This window comes from Cuculus canorus, chromosome 10 (assembly GCF_017976375.1).
Source record: "Cuculus canorus isolate bCucCan1 chromosome 10, bCucCan1.pri, whole genome shotgun sequence".
NCBI lineage: Eukaryota > Metazoa > Chordata > Aves > Cuculiformes > Cuculidae > Cuculus > Cuculus canorus.
Window position 1 is genome coordinate 10,219,311 of NC_071410.1, and position 20,194 is coordinate 10,239,504.

Consider the following 20,194-nt stretch of genomic DNA (forward strand, 5'->3'; position numbering starts at 1 on the left):
AGGCACAGACCTGGAGAAGGAGGAGGAAGCAGCAAAGATAAGGGCTGGAGGAGGCAGCCCTGCTCCGGGCCGCAGCACCCGTTTCACAATCGGTCAGGATCGGTGGCTTGAGGGAGGCTGAGCTTGCTCAACCTGACTCAGCACTGCTTCCCTTCATCTTCATCCCATAATGCTCTGGCTGCCATGGCTGGGTGCCACTATCCTGCTTTCTGTGGCTGCTTTGTGTGAGCCCTTCTTGCCCACTCACTGGAGGAGTTCTGTAGGAGTCTGTGGCTCCCAGGGCTTCTGGTGGGATGCTGAACGAGCTGCCACCTTGCCATGACCCCCAGCAAGGTGTGTCATGGCCTGGAGCCATCTTCCCACCACTGCTGGCTCTCCCCTTCCCTGACTCAGGCCCCGCACAGTGGCAGATGTTTCCTTGGCCAGGAATGGTGATGAGCAGGATAAAACTGGCTCCTGCCTCTCCTGATCTTCCAGGACAATGACTGCCTCACTGAGCAGTCAGTAGAGGAGGCATGGGGTCATGCCGGCCAGGCAATTCTCCATGGCAGTGGCAGCATTGTCATCACTGGTGGCTCATCAGACCTGCTCCAACCCATCCCCAGTGCTGCGAGTCCTCCCTCTGTGGCAGGGCAGCCAGGTGGCCCCACAAACACCTCTGGCAATTAGTGTGGGGTGGGAAGTAGGGTTCTGAGGGGGCTTTGGAGAGTGTGGCCACCATCCCAGTGGGATGGACAGGGTCAGTGCCAGCCCAGCTACTACCAGGGGTGGGATTGTGGATGCCCTCGGTGCCCTATCAGAGCCAGGAAGTCTCTGCTCACACCTGGAACAGACGCAGCTCGGAGGAGAGCTTTGCTGGCAGCACCAGGGTGGTGCCGGGGACCCCAGGGCACTAGAGTGGCTGTGCCTGGCTGGGCTGCTCTGAGCCCCCAGATCCTGCCTGCCCTTGGATGCTTTGGGCTGGCTCTGGTGCACATGGACATTCCCCCCACAGCCTGTGCCTGGAGGAGCACGGGCTGATCAGCCCCGTTGTGTGACCCGCCCGGGAACCCACACCCAGCAGAGACCAGAAGCAGGGCTGAGCAAGCCTCGAGCCGCTGCCGGGCTCCGCGGGGCTGTTGGAGAGCTCGAGCTGTGGCCCTGGAACGGCTTTACACGACAGCCCCAAGGAGGAGATGCAATCGCTCTTTAGCTTAATTACATTCTGACAGTAACCAGACACGGATCTGAGCAGAGGGGGCCCGGCAAGTGCCGGCTTGAAGAGAGGAACTGGAGACAGAAGCTTCTCAAAGGGGAAGAGCCCTGCCTGGGGCCGGGGCTGCAGGGAAAGGGGCTGTAAGGGTCTGGGGTTGAGGGAGCTGCAAGGACAGGGGCTGCAGGGGCAGAGTCTGCAGGGTCTGGGGCTGCTCCCCTCGGGGACACGGCTGGACCCGTCTCCGCAGGCCGGGGGCGGTGCTGCGGTGCCGCTGGCCCCGGTGCCGCCCGCAGGCTCCGCGCGGCGGCGCTGCCCCCGGTGCCGCCCCGGCCCCGCCCCCCGGCAGCAGCGGGCGGAGCGGCTCCTGCGGCGCGGCCGGGCCGGGATGACGCTCAAGTCGGGGCGCAGCGCCAGCGCGGGCAGCATGAGGACGGCGCTCTCCGACCTCTACCTGGAGCACCTCCTGCAGAACCGCGCCAAGCCCGAGGTGAGCGGCGCCTCCGGACTCTCCATCCCCCTTCCCTTTGCCCCTCCGGACCCCTTTCCCTTTCCATCTCCCTTTCCTCTGCCCCTGCGGACACCTTTTCTCCTCCATCCCCCTCCCTCTGCCCCTCCGGATCTCTTTCCTGCTCCATTCCCCTTTCCTCTGCCCCTCCGGACCCCTTTCCCGTTCCATACTCCATCCCTCTGCCCCTCTGGATCCCTTTCCTGCTCCATCTCCGCTTCCCTCTGCCCCTCCGGACCCCTTTCTCGCTCCATCCCCGTTCCCTTTGCCCCTCCGCACCCTTTTTCTGCTCCATCCCCCATACCTCTGACCCTCCGCACCCCTTTCCTGCTCCATCCCCCTTTCCTCTGCCCCTCTGGACGCCTTTCCCGTTCCATCCCTCCTCCCTCTGCTCCTCCATCCCCCTTTTTCCGTGCCTCCCCCCTCCTGGGAGGCAGAGACCCCAGCCCCAGGGCAGAGACCCCGAGGTGGGCACCCATGGTCCCCAGCGCCCCTGAGCTCCTGGTGCGGGGAAGGGTCAGCCAGCCTTGGGGCAGGCAGGGAAGAGGGAGCTGGGTGGAGGGGAGGAAGGTTTCAGCATCCTGCCCCGGAGGAGCTTGTGCTTGTTTTGCTGCAAAGTTGTAGCTGGTCTGAACTGGAACCGCTTGCCACATGTGCTGATTCAGCTGCTGAGCAACCTCCAGGTCCACGGCGTGGGCTGCAGCGGTGGTGGCGGTGGGTCTGGGACACAGAGAAGGAGGGTGCAACCAGCACTTCTCACACCTACCCCAGGGCAGGGGGTAGGCTGGGGGGTGCCATGCACACCCCACCTCCCACAGGAGAGCATGCACCAGCTGTCTTGGTTGTGCTGGGAGGGCTCCTTCCCCAGCCAGTGTCATTTGGGGCAGCTTGGGTGCAACCGGGAGAAGGTCAACGGTTGCCATTGCTAAGCAGCTGGTGCTTTTCTCCCAGCAGAGATTTTCCACTTGGAACAAGAGTCCGTGATGGAGCCATGGCAGAACGTGCCTGGCTGAGGTTTCTCTGTCCCTCTGAGGAGCCTCTGAGAGCAGGGAGGAAATTTTCTTGAAGCACTGTCCTTGGCTCATCCTGTTGGACATACAGCTTCCCAAAGAGGCTTCTCAGGTCTGTCCCACACCAGTGATCTGTGTGATTTTCATGGCTCGACGCTGGCAGGGTGCTTAAAAAAAAGAAAAAAAGCTTTCAAAGCAAAGTGAGCTACTGAGGAGCTTTCCCATCCCTCTGCCTGCAGGATCCAGGCAGAGGCCCTGCCTGGCTGTGGCAGAGCAGGGATGAATCGCCAGTGACAGGGCATGGAAAATGTAGGACCTGGCCTGGAGCTCCCTGGCGTTAGCAGTATGTTTATTCCTGTAGGGATAAAGAGAGAGATGATGAAATGGGATCTGCCTCCAGCCTTTTAAAAGGAGCTCTGTAGGTCTGGCACTCGGCTGAGGTTACGTATTCTGAGCTTGTGCTGGTGTGCTCATCCCGGTGTCACTTGCGCGCAGGGACAGTGCTGGCCCCTCTGTGGGACAGGAAGGCATCGCCCAGCAGCAGCTTTCAGAGGGGTGCTGGGTCCTGCTGGCTGCTCCCTGCTGGAGTCAAACAAGGTGGTTGGGAGGTTTCTCTTCTCTGTTTCCTCTGGCAGAGCTGTGTGCTGGGAAGTGCTGTCTTGCGTTCCTGCTGTGGTGGCATGCAAGCCATTGGCGAGGGGAAGCCATGTCATTACTAGTAAACAAGCCAAACCGAGCAAAGCCTCATACCCTCTTCCTTTGACTCCACCACATGCCTGCATATCTTTTCCTTATCTTCTCCTTATCTTCTCCTTATCTTCTAGCTGGCAAATGCAGATTTACCAAAGAGGTGTAGACTTTATTCCCAGCTGTGTACCTGGTTGGCAGGGTGACCTTGGGCATGGGTGACCTTATCAGCCGTGACTCAGTTCCCCAGCTGTAAAATGGGCAATGAATATGACCTTTGGGAGTCCAGTAGAGAGAAGGAGGGCTTCTGGAGAGCACCGAGCCTGAGGGTGCAGAGGGGACGCTGTGCTTCCCTGTGGGCAGTGGTTCCCAGCATCCAGCAGGCACCAGCTCCAGAGCACTCCGAGGCCACAGTCCCCAGGGACCAAATCCTGAAATAATTGTGGGCAAAACTAGTGGCTGGGAACAAAGCAAAACTTTTGGGCTTGACTGAAATGAAGTGGTGAGGGCTGGTTTCATCTCAAATTGCATTTTGCCACATTCCAGTTTGTGATGGCTGCAGGGAAAAAGCCGTTTTGCAGAGCTTGTTCTGGAAGGTAGGGATGGAGTGGCTGGGAAGCTCCTGAAGTTTTCTTCTGTCAGTGTTGTGGTTTTACTGACTCTGTCTTGGAGGTGACCGGTTTCATGGACACATCTGGAAGGCTGCATTAGCTTTTCCTGGTGGGAAGATGGTGTCTCAGCAAAATTGACTGTGCTCCTTTGAAAATCTGGCCCTTCTCCATTGCAGCATTCCATGATCTGGAGTCAGTGTGAGGGGATGCAGAGCCGGCAGCATCTTCTGGCCTCCCAAGACTTATTATATCCCTCCTATTTCTCTGTTCCCTTTCCTGCTGTGACCTGTTGGTGTTGCCAGGCCTTTTCCCAGTGTCAGCAATGTAATCCTGTTTGGTTTAAACGCTGTTTTAAACAAACAAACAAACCTGGATCATATTGCTGGAAGGGGTCTGGGGTGGGGCTGCTCTGGCAGTTGTTCTGGCAGACCTGAGACAGCAGTAGACCCCAGCAGAAGGCAGGGATGAATTGCTTCTAAATGTCCACGTGGCTGTTGCTCCCCTGCCTGCTGGAACAGCCTAAAAACAACTCCCAAGTGCCTTTTTTTTTTTTCTGTTTTGCTCTTTTTACACACTGCTATGTTTTTTAAGCTGTGTGGAGACTGCGATGCACGCGTCTGCTGGATGGTGGGGGGGTGAGGTTTGAGCATTAGAGGGTGGGAAAGTGGTTGCTGGGCCAGGACATCTCCACACCAAACAGTGCCCCAGCCTCCCTGCACACGCCCACGATGATTATAATGTGATGATTCCTGGACAGAGCTGGGATTTGGATGCTCGCTGTGGATAGTTGAGCATATCTACCTGCTAACCAAGAGGGCAGTCCTGGGGATCCCAGCTCCAGGGTTTCCTCCTGCATCTGAGCTGCTGTACTTTAGGGGCCTGCTTGGCAAAGCCAGCAGCATCTGACCTTTCTCCATGTGCTTGCCAGGGAACCCTGCTCTTCCAAAGGGCACCCAATATCGAAGTCTCTTGGCTAGAGGAGCAAGGAGAGCCCAGGAACTGAACCACCAAATGCGCCCTTTGCACTAAGGTGCTGCTTTCCCCAAGTGCTGCTTCAGCCTCCTGCAAACAAGCTGCCCGGTTAATGTTTGATTTACCTGGTGGCGTACAGCCTGGCTGAGCCAGTGCAGCAGCAGGAGCAACCCTGGCAGATGATGCTGACCCTGCTGGGGACAGGATGCTAAGCCCTGGGGTCCTTGCCAAAGATTGCTCCATTGCCTGGGGAGCCGGTGCCCTTCCTTCCACCCTGGGATACAGGGCAGAAATCAGGTCTTGAGAAAAGTGCAGGCTTGGTTCATCTCCTTGGCCTGTGGAGCTGGTGGCTCCTCTGAGCATTGCCACCTGGAGCAGGAGTTGCGTGTGAGGATTTGCACCCTCGTCAACTGGCTGTAAGGCACCCAGTATCCCTGTTGCACAGCTCAGCTCCCCAAATTCCTTGCCCCGCGTCTGCCCCAAGCTGGCCCAGTGCTGACTGTGCCCGGGGCTGTGGCCGCAGAGCCGACTCTTAGCAGCACTTGCAGATGTTTCCTGCGGAGCAGTGCATGAGTGGCAGGGTCTGGCCTGCCGCCAGCTTGACTCGAAAGGCTCTTGAGGTCACAGGCTACACCAGGCCAAGCTGGCCAAGAGCGTGGCGGCTTCCAGGAGAGTGCAGCGTAAGCGATCCAGCCAGCTTGCTCGTGGAGTGTGAGAGCTGTGCACATCTCCTTTCTCTGGCTTCTGGTTGCTCAGCACTGGAGCTGGAGTCTGCCACCCCATGGGTCCAAGTCCTCCTTGTGAGCTGGGCATGTTCTCATCCCCATCCACTGGCTGTCCAGTGTGGTCTGCAAAAGCCCCCACCATCCCAGTGTGGCTCTCTTTGGGGCAGAGAGAGCTGCCGGAGGACCCTGCTGGGTTCAGGGTGACTGGTGGCCATCCCCAGGCACAGCAGCGAGTCTCTGGTGGCAAAGCTTGGTCTCTGGGAGTCACCAGGGTGACACTGGTGCTGCGTCAGCAGCAAGGGCTGGGTGTTTTCTCCAGCTCTCAGCAAAATGCAGAGGTCGGGGCCAGGAGGCTCAGCTGGTGGGGATGGAGGAGATGGGAAATCCCAGTTCCTGGAGCAGACTGCTGTGTCCTGGGTAATCAGGTTCTGCTGAGCCTAGAAGTTTGAAGTCAAGGTTTGCGTGGTGTAACACTTTCTCAACACATGACCAAGATAAGTATGATCTGTGCTGACTCAAACCACCTTATGAGCACTTTGGCCTCTGTCAGGGTTGGAGAGGTTTCTTGTCCTCTTCTTCTTCCCATGTGCTGGCTCGGCAGAGCAGAGACAGCCAGCAGAGAGCTGAGGGCCAGCTCTAAGCACCTGCGCTGCTGGATGTGTCCCTCTGCCCTGCGAACTGCACAGTAGCAGCATGCCCTACTGGGGCTGGCACGCTGCGAGTTGCTCTTCCTTCCACCCCGTGAGCCCTTGGCCCGGGTGTTACTCTGGGCTGAGATTCAGTCTCCTCCTCCATGTCTAAGCTGTTGGCAGCCAGAGCCCACAGAGCCACCTTTTTCCTCTGAGGAGGAGGTTGGTTGGCTCTTTTAGAAGTAGTTGGCTTAAAAATAAATCATGCATGAAAGCTGGGGAAGGGCTCTTCATCAGGGAGTGCAATGATAGGACGAGGGGGAATGGTTTTAAGTTGAAAGATGGGAGATTTAGAGTAGATGTTAGGAAGAATTTTTTTCCTGTGAGGGTGTTGAGGCACTGGCACAGGTTGTCCAGAGACGCTGTAGATGCCCCATCCCTGGAGATGTTCAAGGCCAGGTTGGATGAGGCTTTCAGCAGCCTGATCCAGTGGAAGGTGTCCCTGCACATGGCGGGGGGGGTGGGATTGGACGATCTTTAAGGTCTCTTCCACCCCAAACCATTCTATGATCTTCCCTGTCATTGCTGTGTGGGCACACGGCTCCCTGCGCCCTTCCTGCCCTGGCCTGGCCCTGCCAGTGCCCTTTTGTTAGAGCGGCAACAGTGCACGTTCCTGAATGCTGGTCCATTCCTCGATGCTGGTCCATTCCTCGATGCTGCTCCGTCCCTCTCTGCCAGTGCCTATCCTGCTGGCCCAGCCAGCTCTGGCTCTGCCACCCCTGCCTTTGCCTCCCTCCCTGCTTTTGGCCATTGCACAAGGCCGGGCTGCTGTCTCAGCACAGCAGCACTCTGGCACATCCCTACCAACGCTAATTTTGTTGTGATCTAGCGCTGGAACTGCACCCCACCAGCAAAGGGTCTTCACCACAGCTGCACCCGCACAAAACTCCTCATGGCCTGGCCAGATCTCACCCCTTGGTGGAACAGGGGTGCAACCTGTTTTCTGCTCTGCGCCGGGTGCCTGTGGTGGATGAGAGTGAGCCAGGACGGTGGGGTCCAGCTGATGCTTCCCCAGCTCCTGGCGCTCGGTTGGGTGTTGGCATCGGCGCGTGGCAGGGAGAGGAGTTGGCTCTGCCTGGCTGGGTTTGGTGCACCGCGTTGCTGATGTGGGACTAAAGCCGATGAGGACCTTGCTGGGTGTCCTCGCAGGTTTGCTGGCTGTGGATCCCAACCCAGGTGCTGCTGCAGGGAGGGAGGGTTCAAGCTGCAAATTAGGCAGCAAAGCTGCAGCCTGGTGTGGAGTGGGGCACCTGGAGGGTTTCCTTTGCCTCGCAGGACAAGTGGGGATTTGAGCGTGCTGACCAGGCAGGAAGGGACTGCAGGTCATAGCTGGCCTCGGTTTTGCTGGGCCAGCACTGGTTGGGAGAGACTCAAGGGAAGTCTATGGCACCTGGGGCCAAACCAGCATGTTTGTGAGCTGTGCTGAGGGCTTTAACAGCACTATGCTAGGCTTTCTCAGACTGGGAGGTGGCAGCTCACTTTGCAGTGTCCCTGTGGAGTAGTTTGCAGGTGTCTGACCAGGACCCCATGGACCCTCCACCTGCCACAGCGCCGGTGCCTGCTGGAGTCAAAGAATGGAGGTTCCGCCATGGATGAAAGCCCCTGCTGGGCTTCTCAGTGCCGGCCAGCACCAACTGACCTGTAGCTGGGAGCTGGGGAGGCACCGGAGAGTTTCTGGTTGTCTCGTTGCTTTCAGTGTCTGGATGTGCATATGGCTCTGCACCGTGTCAGCTGCCCATTGACCAGGATAAGGAAGGGTTGAACTTGCACACTGGGCAAAAGCAGAGCATGGCCCCAGTTCTCAAGGGCGAGTCCTAAATTGCTTCCTTCACTCAGTGAAGCTGTCCTGGGCTTTTTGTTCTGCCACATGCCAGCTGTGGGCCAAGGGCTGCTGCAACACACAAGTAGTGTTTGGGACTCGCTGCTGCAGAAGATGATCAGCTGTGGACTCTTTTGGCTTCTGCTACCTGTAGCTTTTCTGAAGTTTTATTTCCTCCTGTGTTTTCCAGCCTGGAAAACTGCGTATCAAGCCCACATTCACATCTTCAAGGGTGAAGCTCTTTTGCTCTTTTTCTCTTCTTGCTCTTACTGTCCTCCCCTCCAGCACACGGGTCTCTCCTTCCCCTGTGCCCTACTGGTGCCCCAGGCACCCCAATAGGGTGGAGCAGCCCTACAGCGGGGAGGCAGCACTCCCAGGCCCCATTCAGGTGGAGCCCCTAAACCCCGATCTTTGTTTTGCCCGACAGGCCATCACTCAGTCCCCGAACGCCATAACTGAGGACATTTATACCAATGGCTCAGCGACTCTGGGCAGCCCCTCCCACAGCAACGGCCGTGAGGTGCGGAAGATACGCCTTGTCCAGTTTGAGAAGGTCACGGAGGAGCCCATGGTGAGAGATGGCAAGACCCAAAGCCTAGTGGTGTCCAGGGGGGCAGAGGGGGCAGGTAGAGCTCTGCCCATGGGCTGGCCTTGGGGGAGGTAGGAGATTGCTGGAGAGCTCAGCCATGGCAAGAGGGTGCTGGATCCTGCCACCTGCCTGGGGACCTGGAGCGAACCCCATCAAAGGGTGGGAACACTTGTGCCAAGAGGAGCTGCAGGAGACTGGGCTGACTAAGAAGTGGGCTTCCCCCCAGCCACGGGCCTGGAGAGGACTTTGCTGAGAGCGTGGGAGCTCTCCCCTCCAGCAGAGTGTCATGGATTTTCCTGTCTTCCAGGGAATCACGCTGAAGCTCAATGAAAAGCAGAGCTGCATGGTGGCCAGGATCTTCCATGGGGGCATGATTCACAGACAAGGTAACAAGGCCCTCATAGAGGCAGTGTATGGGGTGCATGTCTGCAGCTGGTTTCTTTCCATGTAGAGATAAGGTAGCCCCCCAGCACTGTGACGTGGACATCTGTGTCTGTTCCTCCACTAGGAGTATGTCAGGAACTCAGGATTTGCTGGTCTCTCTGCAAGGCTTTCTTGTTAACACACTGGAGGCTTTAGGGAGAAATGAAGGGTTGGGGGAAGGGCTCTCCCAAAAAGGAACCAGAGACCATCTGTCTTGTGATGGGGTCACTGTAATGAGATATGGATCATACTCCAGAGACTGTGGGGGAAGCTCTTCCCATTCCTGAAGTGCATAGGTGGGACAGGCTTGCTGTGGATTGGCTCTACAGACCAAAAGATGGTGCCAAAAGAAATAAACACATGCTATTTTCTGGTTTTGGGTCTTGCCAAGGGGCCATGGAAATTAGATGTTCTGTACTTAGAAAAGGAGGCCTCTTTTCCAGTCTTGGACCCAAGTGGGAAGTGTGAGCTTACCCCTGCCAAAATAACCCAGGAGCCATTCCAGTAACGCTGCTGGAGCCTGATTTAAAGCAGTGTATCTGAGGCTGGATGTATAAACTAAGAACAGTCAAGAATGCTTGCGTTAAGGGCCTTGTAAGGAGGCTGTAATTTGGCTTCAGGTGAGATACCTGGGGTTGGGTTTGAGTAACTCTGAAACAGGTGCTTTGACCAGTCTAAAGCACTGAAGGACACACAGTGGAAAGCAAGCTGATGACCTTCAGACTGGACGAAGTGTATGTATTGGGTGGAGGGAGAAGAATTTGTTCACCTTGTGCTTTAGTCCCATATGCTTAGTGGACACCTGTGTCTCCACAAGCGTTGCCCAGGCAAACACTGTGGTGTCCTGCCCAGAGCTTGCCCAGGGAGTCAGAAGGCTGGTGGAGCTATGTAGTTTGGGTTTGGTAAGCGGCTCTGGCCCGGTGCTGCATTTTCACGTTTCTCCTGTTGCTGGCAGGCTCCCTTCATGTGGGTGATGAAATCATAGAAATCAATGGGCAGAGCGTGAGCAACCACTCAGTTGACCAGCTGCAGAAGATGCTGGTAGGTATTTGTTTTTGGCAGTGCTGTTGCCCAGGAAGGAGGCCTCTTGCCTGCAGATGTGCATGCTGGCTGAGCACTCAGCTTCTCCTAGATACCAAAGCCAACACACAGCTGTCCACAGCGGTGTGATGCAGCCAGAGCTGCTGTGCTCTGCTCTTTGGACAGTGTCTTAGCCCTGCCTTGGGTTCACACACTGAGGCCATCCTGATCCATACCCAACACGCAGACTTGGCCGGAGGGAGGTGGTGGTGCTTAAGCAGGAGGGCTCACTTTGCTGCAGTGCCATGGTCCTCTCCTGCCTGGTGGTGGGATGTCCCTGCTCTAGGCAGCAGGACCAAGGAGGAGCTTGTCTTTGTCTGCCTCATGAGAAGGGTGGTTGGCCCAGGAGGCCCCTTCAAGCCTCCAAATGCGGTTGTCCCTACAGGACCATGTAGGTCTTGTGAAGCACATTGGGCAACTGTGCATCTGGCCTGTGGCAGGCAAGGGAGTGCGGTGCCTCTAAAGTCACCAGGAGGGCAGAAGTGAGAGGCCAGCATGGAGAGGACAGGTTGAAGCGACATGGCAGAACCAGCCTCTCCTCCCAGGCTCCTCACTGGGGCAGCCAGGCTGGAGGTGATACAAGCCCCTTGTGAGGGTGCTGGTGTCCCCCCATGGGAATGGGACAAGCGTGGCAAAGCTCTGCTGCCATGGCTCTTAGCTGGTGTCCCCCCAGCATCACAGCATGGCTGGGAGCACCTGGGAGCCTTGCCTTTGTGAGTCCTGGCACTCAGCATCATCTTGCACAGGTTGTTGTTGTCAGGCTGCCTCCAGGCTCCGTATTCTCCAACTCTTCTTTCTCCCCTTCCTTTGTTCACTAGAAAGAAACCAAGGGGATGGTCTCAATAAAAGTCATTCCCAACCAGCAAAGCCGTCTCCCTGCTCTCCAGGTAAGTACAGCCTCCAGACCTGCGGGCTGTGCTGGGATATGGCCGTGGGGCCAAGGGGGACCAGAGCAAACTGTGGGGGACCAGTGCTGGGGAGACTGCTGTGCTAATCCAGTGGAAGGACAAAGGGGTGGTTGCTCGGTCACCTGGCCTGAGCTGCTGGAGGATGAAGGGCCCTGTCCTGTGCTTGCATTGCTGCAAACAAGCAGATTTTGGCTGTATGTGGATGTCTTTACCCAATGTGTATGTAGAAATATGGGCCTGGGATGCCTGAGCCACAGTGGTTGATGTGCACAGTGTTTGGAGATGGGAAAGCAGCAGCGTGTGCACACCAGGGAGTGCAGGAGAGCTTCCTGCCACCCCCAGAGCTGTGGCTGTTAGAGCCACATCCTTGTTATGGGGACACAGCAGCACTTCCAGGTGCAGGACCCGACTCTAGCTCTTCCCCGCTGTGGCCGATGCCTGGTGCACTGGTCGCAAGGAGGGTGATGTAAGTCCAGATGCCGTCAGCACGCTTGTGAGCAGTGAGTGGGAGGAAGGAAGCGTTGAGGGAGAAGGTGGCAGCTCCTTATGCCTGCTGCCACTGCCAGGGTGGGGTGACTGCTGTGGCCGGGGGTGTGACACCCACTGGCTTTGCCTTTGAAGTCCTGCTGTGGCCGAACTACTCAGGGGGAAGGGATGGCTCCTCTGCCAAGACTTCAGTGCGTGGCGGCTGGGATGCTGACCTGTCTCTGGGTGCAGAAGACAATTTCAGTGCAGCTCCACCCTCATGAATAGGCAGGAGTGGGAGAGGAGCTCAGAGGCAGAGGGTGGGGGCTGGATGGTGCTGGGATAGGCTGGGGGAGCCCACATCGCCCTCCTTTCTTGCCTGAAGAAGCCGAAATCTGCGAACATGGTGGCAGGTAAAAACTCTGTTTCTTGTTCAGCCCATGCTGTCCCCATTCCAGCTCAGCCAGCCTTGCATGTGTTTGTTTGTTAAGCACTGGCCCGTGTCTGCCCTTCCCTGCTGTCCATCTGCCCTCCCTGGCCTGACCCAGCCAGCTCCAGTCAGCCAGGCCAGCTCAGTGCCAGGAGAAAAAGTTACCTCCAAGAAGAAAACACAGTTGCTGGCTCATCCAAGGCTGGCTGGAGCTCAGGGAAGGACACAGAGACAAACTCCCAAGAAACAGTTGTCCTCCCTCTAGCTATGTCCAGGGCCTTCGTCCTGTCTGCTCTCAAGAACTGCAGCTCATGAGTTGCCCGTTTCTCTGCTTGTTGCAGTCCACCACCAAGAGTCGACTTCCCAATTTTATTTTGACTCCTGGATCCCCATGATCACCTTCATTTTGGGGCCTGGCAGGCAGAACAGTGAAGATCATGATGCCCCCCTGCCCTGGCTTGCCCCACAGCCTGGCAGCAAGCAACTTTTAAGGCCAGTTGGGTGTCTCTTGGGGCAGGTCTGCTTGGGAGGATCCTAATGAGCAGCAGCTCTGAGCACTCACTCAGCTCCAACCTGTTCCCAGGCACAAACTGCAGCCTCTTGACTATGAAGACCAGGGCTTCTCGTGCTGGAGCCTGCTTGGTACCTGAGCCTCCAGCCCCAGTGAGGGGGGCTGGCAGCAGGCAGGCAAATAGCTCGTGATTGCAGCTGGACCTTTGTGGTCTGTGGGTAATGTCCAGAGCTCTCTGATGGTAACTCTTAACTGGTGTAAGGGAGGGCTTTTCCAAAAGTCATCTGCCTGTCTGGTTTGGGTACCAGGGCTGTGGGACCAGAGGGTAGGTGCCTGGGCAGGGCTTGCTCTGTGTCTCTTGTGTGTCTGTGTTGATGTCCACCTTCTTAGTGCCAGTGAATGTTTGTAAGCAAGCATAAGTCCTCATCCTGAAAGGAGATTCCACTTCTGTTGTCTTTCATTGTGAGAGATCTCATGTCACAGCTTGATCCATATGCTCTGCATTTCTGGCAGTGAAAGGGAACAGTGTTCATGTGCTGCTGGCCCTGTGCCTCCAGCAGCACTGCTGGGTGAGGACGTGTACTGTGGGAAATTGTTTAATGTGAAACAAGGACTGCATGCTCTACCCCACCCAGAGAGGATGACTTTCAAGGCCCTGCCTATCACGTCTGAGGACAGGACATAGGCATCACCCCACAAGAATCCCTTTACTCACTTACTACATGCTGGGTTTCTGGGATAAATAATTTGATAGGGTTGTGCTCAGGAAAGCCTGCATTAGCGCAAGTGTGAGGCTGGGTCTGAGAGCCCTGCTTCCCCTGTAGAAGGATGTCCTGCTAGTGACACAACTGTTGGTTTGGGTGATCCTCCCTCCCTCACCCACTGGCACATCTCACTGCCACTCCATGCCCAAGAGCTTCCCCCAAGGCTCTGTGCATCTCCTTTCTCCACACCTCACCTTGTGGGGCCTGGAAGGCAGCAGGGGATGGGGTCTCTCCTGGAGCAGGGACCTTGTCCCTGAGCTGGCTCTGCCAGGGGATGCAGTGTGGGGCTGGGAGATGGACATAAAGCAAATTCAGCCACCCTGCATGGCCATGCTCACTCCAGCCCTCTCTCTCTTTTGCAGATGTTTATGAGGGCGCAGTTTGACTACGACCCCCAAAAAGACAACCTGATCCCCTGCAAGGAAGCAGGGCTGAAGTTTCAGACTGGTGACGTGATTCAAATCATAAACAAGGACGACAGTAACTGGTGGCAGGGCCGAGTGGAGGGCTCCTGCACTGAGTCAGCAGGACTTATACCTTCTCCAGAGCTGCAGGAGTGGTAGGTCCCTAGAATTGGACAGAAGGGTTGAATCTGGGAGTGGAGATGGGAACGGTGACCGTGGGCTTCCAGCACTGTGACTGTGTAGGCTAACACCACTGTCACTGCTGGGAAAAGGAGGCAAATGTCCCCTTCATCTGCCGCAGGGTGAGCCATTACCTGTCCCAGCAGCAACCCTGCTTCTCTTGCCCTTGCATGTCTGAGGGACAATCCTGCTGCTCACCCAGGGCTTGGGGTGACAGCCGGTCCATGGTGGTGTCCTCTTCTCTCGGCAGGCGTGTGGCAAGTGTTACCCAGTCCAGTCAGAGTGAATCCCCGAGCTGTAGTCCTTTTGGGAAGAAGAAGAAATGCAAAGATAAATACCTGGCCAAGCACAGCTCAAGTAAGTGTACGCAGGGCAGTGGGCTCCATCCCCAGCCCTGGTTGACACTCCTGCTTTGGGGCAGGGGCAGGTCTGTCCTCTAAGGAAGTCAGACCAAATGGCCCAGCTGTGTTGGCAGTGGGACCTTGGGAGGATACCCCACAGCTATCAGCTTCCTTTAAGGCCCTTCTCCAAAGTCCTTCTCCACCCCCTCAGGTGGCCACAGCTGTATCCCCGCACCGTTCTGCAGCGCACATGGCCAGAGCTGGCTCACATGGAGCCAGGCACTGTCACCTGCAGTGACAATCTCTGGCATTACTGGCCCCAACCTTCTTGGGAGGTTGGGCTTCCAGGGCCTCAAACCCCGCAGGCTGCTGAAGGCAGGGCAGGCGGTGGCCTTGCTGCTGCTCAGCAATTGGGGAGCAACCCAAACTGCTCCCTGCAGCTGCCAAGCTGTGTTCCTGGTGGGGGCAGGATGCTTGTCCCTCAGTGGCCCCTGCAAACACCCCATGTTAAGCATGCCCTGGCCTGGCAAAGCGGGTCTTCGAGGACGTCCTGGCCCTTAGCCTGGCTTGTAGCTCCAACCAGCAACAAACAAGGCCATAAATCAGCAAGATAAATAGAGCTCCCCCAGCAACAAACTCCCTGCAGTGTCCTGCTGGCTGCTCACCCTGCTTCTAGGTCCTACTGTCCTGAGTAGGATCACTGAGTGAAAGCAGCTCCGGCTTCTCCTTCAGTGGCTGCTGGTCCAGCTCCCCCTTCACACTTCCCGTGCTGCTGAGGCTGCTGCCCTTTTCCCCAATCAGCCACACAAGGCTGAGCTCTCAGCCGAGTCCATCTTGCCCAGGGACCTGGCTTTGGTCTGATGCGTACACAGTCGTGTTGCTGCAGCTGAGCCAGCTCTGACCACTCTTGTTTCTCCTCCACCCCAGTTTTTGACCAGCTGGATGTGGTTTCATATGAGGAAGTGGTGAGGCTGCCTGCCTTCAAGAGGAAGACTCTGGTGCTCATCGGTAGGTCCTGTCCCAGGGGCTGCATGGGGTGGGTGCTGGGGGAACCAGGACTGGGCAGGGGCTGAGGAACCACTGCCCTTCAAAACCTGGCAATCTCTTGGGAGCATTTCTCCCACCTCCAACAGTCATCAAGCAGGCTCATCTCCTCCATGCGGTGCGTGGTCTGGCACCTGCACTCAAGGCTGAGGCAGAGGAGCTTCCAGCTCCTAAGTAATCTTTATGGATATTTTGTGTTAAAAGCAGTTCTGGTCTGTGTAGCTGCACCAAAGCAAGTGCTCCCATGCTGGGGGTGCTGAGTGCTTTCCGGTGGACCCCTCAGGCATGAGCAGCCCAGCTGGCTGCTCAGTAGGCACTTGGTCCCATCTCCAGCTGAGGCTAGAGGTGAGCATGCCCAGCACAGAGAAAGCTTCTAGGGCTGGAAGACAGCACAGAGCAGTTCAGAAAGCAGATCCTGGGCCATGCCTCAGGAGATCTGCACCTTTTCTGAGATCTAGAGCTGCAGAGGGGTCCTAGCCTCTCTTGCCAGGCTTCTTTGAGCCTAGCTCCAGTGTCCATCCTTTCTTCCTCCACAGGGGCCAGTGGCGTGGGCCGTAGCCACATCAAGAATGCTCTCCTCAGCAACAACCCAGAGAAGTTCATGTACCCACCCCCATGTAAGTACCCAGCCAGGATGGAGGGCACAGCACAGGACGCATTTCCTCTCACCTCCTTGAGCCAGGACTTTCTGACAGTAGATGGGAGGTGGGGAGATGTTTATCCAGTGCCACCAAGCCCCCGATGTCTGAGGCCACCTCACAGGGCACTGTAGGCCTTCCCTGCCTGCTCTTCCAGGCTGAAGAACCCACAGAGGGCTGCTACCACCCACACTGCAGACACACCTCACTCTCTCTTCCCAGAGGCTCTCCTCAGACTAGCTGAGTCCCCTACTTGTTCAAAGCAGGAAGGAGTTGAAAGGATTAGTATGGCCTAGTCTTGAGGTACATAGTTTCTCCATGCCCTAGCTCCATGCTTTAAAAGGGAAGACACCAGTGTCACCCAGAGCAGAGGCTGTCTGCTCTGTGCTGTTCCCCACTCCTCGGTGGCAGCACTCACCATCTCCCTCTTTCTCCAGACACCACACGTCCCCAGAAGAAGAATGAGGTGGATGGGAAGGACTACTACTTTGTCTCCACCGAGGAGATGACCCGGGACATCTCAGCCAATGAGTTCCTGGAGTTTGGAAGCTACCAGGGAAACATGTTTGGCACCAAGTTTGAAACAGTGCACAAGATCCACCAGCAGGACAAAGTTGCTATTTTGGACATTGAGCCCCAGGTAGGGAGAGAGGCAACGGGTGGGCAGGATGGGGGCTGCTACAGATTGAACGACCTGTGTGCTGGTTGTACCTGTCCCTGCATTCCCTGGCACACTGCCCACACACCCTTCCCAAAGGAAGGTGCTAGGGAATGCCGGGGTGGTGGTTCCGTTCCCATGACATGCATGAGGTGCAGGGGAAGCCACTCCACTGTCCCCACAGACTACCTCCAGGCTCAGGAGTCCACCCAGAGAGCCCATGGCCCCAGAGTAGGGGCGGCCCCTTTAGTTCATCACTGCATCGTGGGCACCATCGCAGCTGGCTACGCTGGCTCCCACCCTGAGGAACAGTCACACTCTTGGTAACTCCAACACTCTCTCCACAGACCCTGAAGATTGTCCGCACGGCTGAGCTCTCCCCGTTCATAGTCTTCATCGCTCCAACAGACAAGGCAGAGCAGGTGAGTGGCGGGGTGTCAAGGCAGAGGCCCCCTCTGGCCAAGCTCGTCTGGCCATGGCAGGGGGACAAGGAGCTGACTGCAGCAGCCCAGGGCTCTCGCTGCTCCACATCAGCTTCTTTCTCTCTGCATTCATTTTTGTGGTCCAGGAGAGCAGGGCAACTTCTTTAGCCCTGAGAAATAGGAATAGGTGTTTCCTGCAGGCGTAGATGCTCTCCTGGATTGACACCCCCCAGCAAGAATCATCCCTGCAGCATCAGCAGCTGCTCTCATGTAGTGGGGTGCACAGCCTCGCACCCAGGGCCACCTCCAGCTGCAGCAGTGCTGCAGAGCAGGAATGGTTCCCCTGCCATCAGCTATTCAAATGGAACACACGAACAGCAACCGCTTTCGTTCTCTGCCTCATTAAGATGCTTATCCCTCCAAAATTAGGATGAGAGCAGCACTGATGCTGCAGTTAACTCACACAGCACCGAACACCACAAGGCAGCTATGTGCCCAGGAAGCCTCCGACACAAGCAGCAGCGCTTCATGCCCTGCCCAGCCTGGAGCAGCTGCCGGGAGGGCTAACCTCCACAGGGAGATGGAAACCAGGGAAGAACAGGGAAAACCACAGAGCTGTGCTCCTCCTGGACTCGTGGCCAGCCAAGGCCACCTCTCCCAACTTGTTAATTTGGTGTTTGTAAAGCTTAGGATACAGATAGCGTGCAGGGAGAGTATTTATGCAGCCTTGCAAGCATAAACTACCCAGGCTTTTAGAGGCACGTTGACCTGCAGAGGGTCGTAAAGCCAGATGCAGCTGGGAGAAGAGGGCAAGTGCGGGGCGGAAAGGGCAGATGGCAGCCTGCTGCCCTCACTTCCATGCCCCAGTGCTGCCTCAGACAGGGGAATTAACTCCTGCTGCAGTAGGCAGGGCCAGCCCTGCTGCTGCAGGCACTATATATAGCCAGCTGCCGCAGCTCAGGTACCTGCTTGCTACCAGGGATGCAGCAGAGCCACACTGCGACCCAGCAGAACTCACATGACCCAGACAAACTGTTCCTTGCTCTCCCTCCTGCCTCCAGGAGGTGCCAAGCAACACCCAGCAGAGCTGCAGCAAGCACAGCACCCTGAGCTCATCCCTTCCCAAGGCACGGGAAGCCACATCCATTTTGAGCTCTGTTAGGGAGATACAGGGAAATGGGTCTGGACCTTGCTGGTGAGGACACAGCTGCTTGCTGTATGGTGTAGACTTACCACACTAGCAGGAGAGGGCAGGCAGCTTTGCTTTTCCTGTGAAGAAATTTAACTCTGTCCCAGCCAAAACCAGTGGAGGGAGGCTAATAAAGGTCTACCAGCCATGCAGTTCTGGTCAAGAGCCAGTGGGGACGAACCATCCTGCAGGGATCCGACCTTGTGACCAGCCTTAGGCTTTGAGCTGGCTACACTGCATAACATAGCAATGGGTTGCATGCTGTTCAGTGAACCCTCTCCTCCTACAGAACTGCCACAAAGCATTTTCAAGATAAATATGAGACCAAGCTGGTCTGGCTTCACTCCAGCAGATGACCTGATGCTCCCTGCATTGCACAGAAGTCCAGCAACACCCTCCTGCCCCTGACACACGCTTCAGAGCTCACACAACAGCTCCTAGCTTGTCAGACAAGCTGCAGGGGTGCTCTGTGCTCAAATACGTGGCAACACAGAGTTATTTTGGTGGTAGGAGGGAGGGGAGTTTGCCTCTTGAGGGGGGCTGGGAAATTTCCCTCCTCCCTAGCATCCTGAGCATTCTTCCCCGTTTCTTGCAGTCAGAGGCTTTGCAGCAGCTCCGGAAGGAGTCAGAGAGCATCCGGAGCCGATACGCACACTACTTTGATCTCTCGCTGGTCAACAATGGCGTGGAAGAAAGCCTTCAGCTGCTGCAGGAAGCCTTTGAGCAGGCCTGCAGCTCTCCACAGTGGGTGCCTGTCTCCTGGGTCTACTGAGAAGGCATCTGATGGCAGCTGCTTCCCATTAACCACCTTATCCTCAGCTTCCTCAGATCCACACACAGCCCAGCACAACTCCTTTCCTCTGCTGCTCTACGGACATGGTCTCAATTGGTTCACATACACACAGGGCCCCAGAAATGCAGGACAGAGGCTGCCCGGGGACGGCTGCATCCCACAGTGCTGCAAAAGTGTTAAGTTAGTGGCTACAGCAGAGCCCAGGGCATTCCGTTAGCTCAGAGCACAGCTCCTCACCTCACCAGCCAAGGAAAAGCACAGTCCTGTTGTAGCACACAGCTGATCTTTGCATCATTGCCTGGGTAAGTGATAGAGCAGGGGCTTTCCAGGCGGATGTCCCTGCCGTTGCAGGAGTGCATGTCCACCACAAACACCTCCAAAGCCTGGCTGGTGTCCGTGAGGCTTCAAGGAAGCCCACAGCTTAGGAGGCTTCACAGAGACCACGTGAGCTCCTACACCCAAGCGTTTTCTCTTACAAACGGGGGAAGAGCAAAAAAAAGGCAAGTGTGGATTTGCCAAAGGTGATGTGGAACTTGCTACCCCCAGGCAGGTCTCACCATGTGTTCTGAAGTCAGTTTTCTGATTCACCCTGTGCAACCATAGTTGTAGAAACTCACTGTATTTAAATTCTCACAGTGCAGCTTGCATTGTTACCGCCTGGCCAGAGAAACTGCAGCAGCTGAGGAAGTCCAAGGGACTAAAGCCCAGAGGGACAGTTCAATGGGTAAATTAGATCCAGCCACAAGTATGTGTTGCATGCAGTAGAAACAGTGTCTCTACAAAGATCATCCAGGCATGTTTTCTAGAGTCTAGGGTGTCTCACTGTCTGCCAACTTAAAAGCCACCCCCACAAAGGGGTTACTTCTGCAGAAGTGTACTGACGCACAAGCCCTACCATGACCATGTCTGGGAAGCATCACCAAGGCTCCTGGGCAAACTACAGCCATCGTTTAGGTGAAAATCTCATCTATGTGTTCAGCAGTCAGCTAGGGGAAAGGGGAAGGTGTCAAGAAGTCTTGTGCAATTTTTTAAGGATGCCAAAAATAAAATCCATTGATGTGCAATAGGGACCTTTGTTCTGATCCACTGCAGGGAAACAATGAGCAGCAATAAATGTGTGCTGAAACATTGCTGTGACTGGT

General features: G+C 56.3%; 1 protein-coding gene across 1 annotated transcript; it reads left to right on the forward strand.

The window, feature by feature from the left end:
* The first annotated feature begins 1,524 nt into the window (after positions 1-1,524).
* MPP1 (MAGUK p55 scaffold protein 1) lies at positions 1,525-20,139 on the forward strand. Its single transcript, XM_009571976.2, has 12 exons — positions 1,525-1,682; positions 8,641-8,784; positions 9,110-9,188; positions 10,181-10,266; positions 11,124-11,192; positions 13,746-13,942; positions 14,218-14,324; positions 15,236-15,316; positions 15,889-15,969; positions 16,428-16,630; positions 16,996-17,070; positions 18,855-20,139. The coding sequence occupies exons 1-12, from the start codon at positions 1,581-1,583 to the stop codon at positions 19,029-19,031; spliced, it is 1,401 nt and encodes a 466-aa protein (XP_009570271.1). The 5' UTR covers positions 1,525-1,580; the 3' UTR covers positions 19,032-20,139.
* Positions 20,140-20,194: the final 55 nt, after the last annotated feature.

Coding starts and splice junctions, on each gene's coding strand:
- MPP1 (XM_009571976.2), top strand. CDS start 1,581: ATGACGCTCAAGTCGGGGCGCAGCGCCAGCGCGGGCAGCATGAGGACG. Junction 9,189..10,180: donor GGGCATGATTCACAGACAAG/GTAACAAGGCCC, acceptor TGTTGCTGGCAG/GCTCCCTTCATGTGGGTGAT. Junction 11,193..13,745: donor GCCGTCTCCCTGCTCTCCAG/GTAAGTACAGCC, acceptor TCTCTTTTGCAG/ATGTTTATGAGGGCGCAGTT.